Raw genomic sequence first — 7,102 nt, 5'->3', positions numbered from 1 at the left:
TATTTATCTTAATGGTTCAAAAAGGAAACTTATTTTTGTGCATACAAAAGACATGTTGAACCTCGTAAAGGAAATGATGTTTTGGCTCAAAAGCATAAATGGACCTATTTTGCCTCCTTTGGTGAAGAAGTTGTCCAGTAGGTTTGCCCAAAATGAAAGAGGGAAGCACTTGAAGGAAAGAGTAGCAGCAGACTTTCAAGGGTTAGGAGGAAGATGACATGTGCTTACTGTCTTCAAGGTCATAACAAAGTAAGATGTCCAAAGATAACAGAATTTATAAGACTATTATTTTCATTATATTTGTGTAGGCCTTTCTTTGTAATTATGTAATACATATACTAATTTGTTAACTTTTTTTTAGGCCACTTCCGATAATTCAATGCCTTGGAATAGGATAACAAAGGGCAAAGATACAAAAAGAACAAAAAAACCTAACTATCAACAGTAATATTGATACAACAAGTAGAAATTATAGCAAGTTATATAAATGTCAAATTTTTAGTTCTATATGTTGTTATATTTGTACTGTTATTAAGAAAGAAATTTGATACATGAAATTTAGAATATCATATGTTTGCCTTGGTTTTTTCGTACTTGGTGTTGGTTTTCTCTTTTACTTTCTTGATGTAAAGTTCATCTATTGCTTTTGACATCCATTGCTTCAAGCATGATTGCCTGTTAGACTTTGGTTGCAAGTTAGAAAGTGAAATTAACCTTTACGAAATTGAACAATCTTTATTCGAAGAGAAGTTGGATTCTTGGATTCGTGCAGTGGTTCAATGTTGTATATGTTAAAATTTAAATTAGTATATAGTAATAGTCAATTGAGAATCTTGTTTTCAACAAACTAAAATTGAGTTAAGTAATACTAAACTCCCATAATGTTCTTTTTTTTTTTTTTTCGTGTGATTTTATTGAGTTTAGTAATAGTTGCCTTCCATTGAAAACAATGCTGAAATTTAGATCCCTTGTATCAGTTATGTTTCCATTATGTAGAAAAATTGTGAATTTTCAAGAAAAGAGAGGACGAAGCGGAAAACATGGTCACATCAAGAAGGGATTGGTTTATACCAAAAGCTTGCACCGAAATATCTATACTGAATGTAAGTATATTATTACTTTATTTCCTTTAGTTTTTCAATATTCTATATTGATCAAAAAACTATTTTTTTTAAAAAAAAGCTTGAAAGACCTAATGAAATAATTATTGGAAGCAAAGTCGCGAGTTCTAGTTCATATGTTATTACAATTCCATTGTTGGCAACAATTAGGATTATTTTCGCTTACTTCACTTCTGTGCTATCATTATTACAGTTTTAAATCTCACATGTCATTACCATTTTTGTTCTCAGATACAGAAAGAAAAATATTGATAAAAAAACATGAAGAAGCAAATGTAGAATCTGCACCAATCTCAACAAAAGAAAGTGTTGCAACTAAAACCAAAAAAGAAAAAAAAAATCTTGATCATGAAAATGTTGTCACCAAGTGCATTACTATTATGTTTTTTAATTTTCAGCTATTTAAACTTAAAAATTATAGATTTTTGTTTTTTCGATATCACATACATTAATTTTTGTTTTAATAGCCTCTAAAGTGCATTGACCAATTGTTACAATTGTTAATACACATCACAATATGTGTTCAGAGAAAACTTGTAACTTATGTCTTCATAATTTTTGCAAAGCTTACTCAATCTTTTTTGTTTCATGAATAAAAGATGATTTGGATTTTTTATCGAAGATAAACAAGGAAAGAAATAAAACTCTAAGCACACGAATTGACATATTACAGAACAAAAATTTAAAAAGAATGATGTTTCAGCGCAGAACAAGTGGTCTCAGTCTTTTTTCTTTCTTTCCCATTGTTTTGAAAAACCAATCCATGACTTGAAAGGAGTGGATTGGAGGTTTTGTCCATTTGTAGTCATATTAGCAATTCTCAAGTTGGCAATTGTCACGTTATCATTTCTTGTTCAGTGAGCATAAACTTGTTGTTAGTCTAATTAATGTCACATCAACATGATCAATGTTATATCAACACATAATTAACGTCGTATGAATAAGAAAATACTACATTATCTTAATCAATGTCATGTTAACTTAGTTAAAATGTTATGTCCATAACTTAACAACGAAAATTTAGAAGTATTAAGAGTTTGGACTGAAATTAATAAATTGAAAAAATATAAAAATTTGATTTATATAAATTATTGTAGGGAAACAAAATCTACATTTTTTTATTAAATGTAAAGATTAATTGCATAATTTAACTTTAAAAAAAACATAAAAAACCTGAAATACCAATTTTATAAGAGGGTTAAGAGCAAATCAGACACTCAAATTGATTTAGTTTGGTTAAAACGTAATGATTGATGACAACAGACAAAAGTTCCGTTGTCAGGTTAGGAAACAAATTGAGGAAATATTCAATGCAATATATAAATATATTTTTCATTTGTGTTTGATTTATATGAAACCAAATAACTTATAGTGCTAAATTAATTACAAACAGACCCTGCGTCAAGTGAGAAATATGCTTATCAAAAAAAAAAAAAAAAAGTAATGTGAGATATAATCCTTCACTTGTAAAAGTAGGATACGCTTAGAAGAGTTTGGCTTTTGAAATAATATTTTTGATTAAATTTTAAACCCAAACTCATAATCCAACCAACAATTAAACCCAGACACCAGTTCAAGGGTTTTAGGAGAAACAGATTCATAGAATTTCAAGGGCAATAACTTAAGATCGTAGAAATACAACATATTCTCCCAACTGTTTCAGAGTTACTGTTGTCCGAAAATTTCTACTCTCACAAGTATTTTATTCAATCTCTCTAGTCTCAGGAGGTGTGATAATAAAATGTAAGAACTTATCTATCAGTAGGTATCCTGACACTCAGAACCATAGCTAACAAGAATAATTTAAAAACAGAAAATTACACATCGGTTGATGCCAAAAAAAGATGTTGACTTGCCCAAACTTTTGGCTTAGTAGGTGTAGCCCTTGACAAACATTCCTTTCTTAGCTTCCTCACTTTCACCCTCTGCAGAGTATTTTCCAAGCTGAGCCAGCGAGTTTGCCTTCGCGCGCACCAAAAGAGCCTTCTGTGCAGCTTCAACACTCTCAGGACGTCCTTGCCATGTCTTAAGCACAGTGTTCTGCAATGCACGTGCGTAGGAGAAAGAAACATGCCATGGGTTGGGGCTCTGGTTCATTGCATTCAAGTTCAACGTGGCTTCCACCTCAGACTGTCCTCCAGACAAGAACTGTGATACAAACAAATGCATACACCTAATTAATCAAAACTTCTCTACATAGATCAAAGGCATCTATCACTGAACAGAACAATAGAGCAAAAGGCAAAGATAAAACATCCTTTAAAAGTCCAGATATATCAAGAACTTGCATGATGAACATCTAAGACTGAAGCCTTTTATAACTTTTTCGTGTCATTCCAGCCACAAACATTATTAGGGTTTTCTTATTCATGCCAATGTCAAGCTCAATGTCCACACCACCTAGGAAAAGTAACTGATTTAAGTATTAAACATTAAATGCGAATAAGATTTTTAAAGGTACCATGATTCCTGGAACAGCCGGTGGAACTCTCCTTCTGAGCATTGTGAGTGTATATTTGGCAATAGTATCAGGAGAAGCCTTCTCCTTGTGTTCAGCCCCTGGAGTTACCATGCTGGGCTTAAGTAAGATGCCCTCAAATATAACATTGTTCTCAGCCAAGTAGTAAAAGACTTCTGCCCAGACTTTCTCAGCTACTTCAAGGGTCCTCTCAATTGGGTGGTCACCATCAAGAAGAATCTCAGGTTCCACTATTGGTACGAGACCATTGTCCTGGGTATTAATTCACATTAACAAAAGAGTGAGCTCAATACACAAACCAGTTACAATATTAAATAAGACCAAGTAACAACAAATCTAGTCAACACATAACTCATTCAAAACTCCATGGACATGCAGAAGAATAATGCTATTCCCACTCAGATCAAGATATAACTTTGACTTGTTCAAATAACAAGTAAGATGAAGCAGGGTCAGGAACAATGATTCCCTTTTTAATAAACAGATCCATTTTGCAAGTTTTTTGTTACAAGTAGTTCTTACAAAGGGTCAGACTATTGACATATAGAATACTTGAATCCTTAATGTAGATGTTACATGGTTGGTTCTCATCTTTAAAGGACAACAAGTCTAATAGGAGCATCCATCAACAAAAGGAGCACCCTAAGCTGATCATCTCATGGCTATTGAGAATAAATCAATCATATAATTCTATTTCTCAATCTTTCTGACTCACTCTTACGGAACCAAAAGGTCAAAAAGATTAAGAAAAATCAGTCCTTCAACCCACTAATAAAGGATTCCTCAAAACTTAAAGATTAGTAATTGGTTTTAGAAATTGAATGGGTTTGATCTTATACATAAGCAAGCGAGGTAATCAAAAAAAGAGAGAGAATTCGAGAAGGCAGTTGAAATTCAAACTAATTTCCATACATAGAATGAAGCAAATATTGAAATTTAGAAATTCGATTTTGAGTAGGAAAAAAAAAAGCCTTGCATTTATTTTAGTAAGTCATGAGAAGTTAACTCTAACAGAATACCTGAGAAATGGCAGCATAACGTGCAAGTCCCCATGCAGCTTCCTTTACAGCCAAAGCAGAAGGACCACAGGGAATGCTAACAACTGTCCTCCTAAGTATTATAATAATATAACATGGCAGAAGCAATTCATGAATCTGAATTATAACATATATATATATATATCACTAAAATAAAGGCATTATTGAACAACAAGACGTTTCATGTGAACTTCATAAGGCACAATCTAACACGGTTAAATTGACTTACCACTTGGCAAACCGAGCACCTTGTTTGTAGTACTCAGCAGATCTTGATGACAATCCATCCAAGCCTTGGCACCAAGATTCATTGTTTGATCCTGGAAGAGGAACCAATCCCTGAAACACCAGGAAAGTAAAAAATTCAATCAAAGGAGCACCCACAAAAGCATTTCCCAAAGCATATACACATGTGGAATTCATTAGTGTCACACCTTATCAACTTTGATGCCAGGCACAATTTTCTGCTCACGCAAGCAATCTACAAACTTCTTCCCATCTGTTGTGGACTGATAAAGTGTTTCCTCGAAAAGAATGGCACCAGAAATATATTCACCAAGGCCAGGAGTTGTGAGCAGCAGCTGTCTGTAAGCCTGGCGGTTGGGCTCAGTATTGTCTAAGCCAATAGAAGATAATCTCTTCCCACAGGTAGCATTTGATTCATCTATTGCTAGGATTCCACGACCAGGTGATGCAATAGCTTTCTACATCAAGAAGAAAACAAATCAAAACAATTTAGCACAGTCTAGTCCAGCAATCAACTTGAGCAGTGCATAAACTTTTCTTATATTATAACTTCCATCGAAGCATCAAACATTAAGAAGCTGCTCTAATCTCGCGTGTAAAAGGATACATAAATTGATAATACAAATAGACAGAAATCGAGTATTCAAAAATGAATTCCACCAAGATTTCAAGACACAGAAATTCCTCCAGTAAAAACAAAGAAACAGAAAAACAGAATGTTTACACTCCATTTGGTTGTTAGTGTTGTCTGCTTATATAAGTAAAACGTAAAAATTGTAATAAATAAAATAATTAAAATTAACATTTTATAATTAAAAATATGATTGTTCTGAGTTTTAAGTAAAACATATTTGGAATATCTATAACATATAGAATTTACAGATCAAAGAAGAATAATTGAATATATGGCTATGCTAAGCTTTTCATAGCAAAGGATCGATCATCAACCAACAAAACACGACATATAAAATGATACTGGAAAAGGAAACAAAAAAAGAAAAGATCAAATAAAGCACTAACGGCGGTTTGGATGAGTTCGTCGGTGTAAGCGCCAGCACGGATCGGGACTGAGACTCTGCGAGTGGCGAGTCGAGTTGACGGTCCGGGGCGTTGAGCGAAAGACTGCTGGCCCCCGATCCATTGGGACGATGCGGCGTTTAGCTTAGCGAAGCTAACACAAGCCATGCTGCACCGACGACTACTACAGGGACAATTGGGAGACGGAAGCGTGATTATTACGAGGCAAGATGGGTTCGGTGGCTGGTTAGGTGGGAGAGAGGCTCACGAGTCTATGTTCGAGTTGGGTCACGTTTGGATTGTCGTTTTTTATATGGGAGTGGGGACCCTGTTTTTCCGCCTTGGAGAATCCGGAGTGGGTAATGAGACAGAAACTTGCGGCATTACCAAACAGTCCTTTCTTAATTCGTCCGACGATTACTAGATTGCCCATGTTGAATTTACGGTTTGACCCTTCACAAAACGTCAACTTTAAGATCATTATATATGATGATATTTTATGAAAAATTAAAAAACAATAAATATTAAAACAGATTAATAGGTAAATTGAAAAGTAAAGTAAATATATTTTTTTTCATTCATATAATAGATAAGATAAATACTTTTTCTCACTTATTTTATACTTGTTTTTATTTATTTTGACAAATAAATATATTATAATTACAATATTAGCAAAATTAAGTCACCTCTTACTTATTTTATAATAAATAGATTTTATTAGTTTACTTATTTCAAGCAGTTGAATTAGACAACGGATGCTACTGTTTTCGATTTAGCAACAAGTCCGACTACTTTCATGTTCTCACAGATGGACCGTGGATAGTTGTAGGGCACTATCTCACAATTAGACGATGGACTCTAGGATTTCGTTCGGAAGAAGCCACAGTCAATTTTGTTGCAGCCTGGATTCGATCACCAAGAATGCCACTAGAGTTTTATGATCGAGATACCCTAGCAAAAATAGGAAACGAGATAGGTAGAACCTTGAAGATTGATCGCACAACATTATAGACAACCAGGGGTAAGTTTGCACGTATGTGTGTGTTCAAGTGGGTCTAAGGAAATCTTTGGTGCTGAATGTGTTTATCGATGGACGATGGCAAGAATTGAATATGAGGGATTACAAATGGTGTGTTTCCAATGTGGTCATTTTGGACATAACACTGAAGTATGTCTTACTCAGTGGAAGGTTAATGGTAATA

The 7,102-nt window shown here is 33.8% G+C and overlaps 1 protein-coding gene across 1 annotated transcript; it reads right to left on the bottom strand.

Moving 5' to 3' along the window:
• Window positions 2,694-6,199, bottom strand: LOC18609074 (probable fructose-bisphosphate aldolase 3, chloroplastic). Its single transcript, XM_007044046.2, has 6 exons — window positions 5,904-6,199; window positions 5,072-5,341; window positions 4,867-4,976; window positions 4,620-4,710; window positions 3,583-3,852; window positions 2,694-3,269 (listed from the first exon to the last, which is right to left on the bottom strand). Exons 1-6 carry the CDS (start codon window positions 6,066-6,068, stop codon window positions 2,991-2,993), a joined length of 1,185 nt encoding a protein of 394 aa, XP_007044108.1. The 5' UTR covers window positions 6,069-6,199; the 3' UTR covers window positions 2,694-2,990.

The sequence above is a fragment of the Theobroma cacao genome, chromosome 2 (assembly GCF_000208745.1).
Source record: "Theobroma cacao cultivar B97-61/B2 chromosome 2, Criollo_cocoa_genome_V2, whole genome shotgun sequence".
Classification (NCBI taxonomy): Eukaryota; Viridiplantae; Streptophyta; class Magnoliopsida; order Malvales; family Malvaceae; genus Theobroma; species Theobroma cacao.
The sequence above is the reverse complement of the archived record's forward strand: the minus strand, read 5'-3'. Positions and strand labels throughout refer to the sequence as shown.

Excerpts from the sequence above, each read along its gene's own strand:
- LOC18609074 (XM_007044046.2), bottom strand. The coding sequence starts at position 6,068 with ATGGCTTGTGTTAGCTTCGCTAAGCTAAACGCCGCATCGTCCCAATGG. Across the intron at positions 4,711-4,866 it reads GGTGCTCGGTTTGCCAAGTG|GAGGACAGTTGTTAGCATTC; the intron begins GTAAGTCAATTT and ends TATAATACTTAG. Across the intron at positions 3,270-3,582 it reads CGGCTGTTCCAGGAATCATG|TTCTTGTCTGGAGGACAGTC; the intron begins GTACCTTTAAAA and ends TTTGTATCACAG.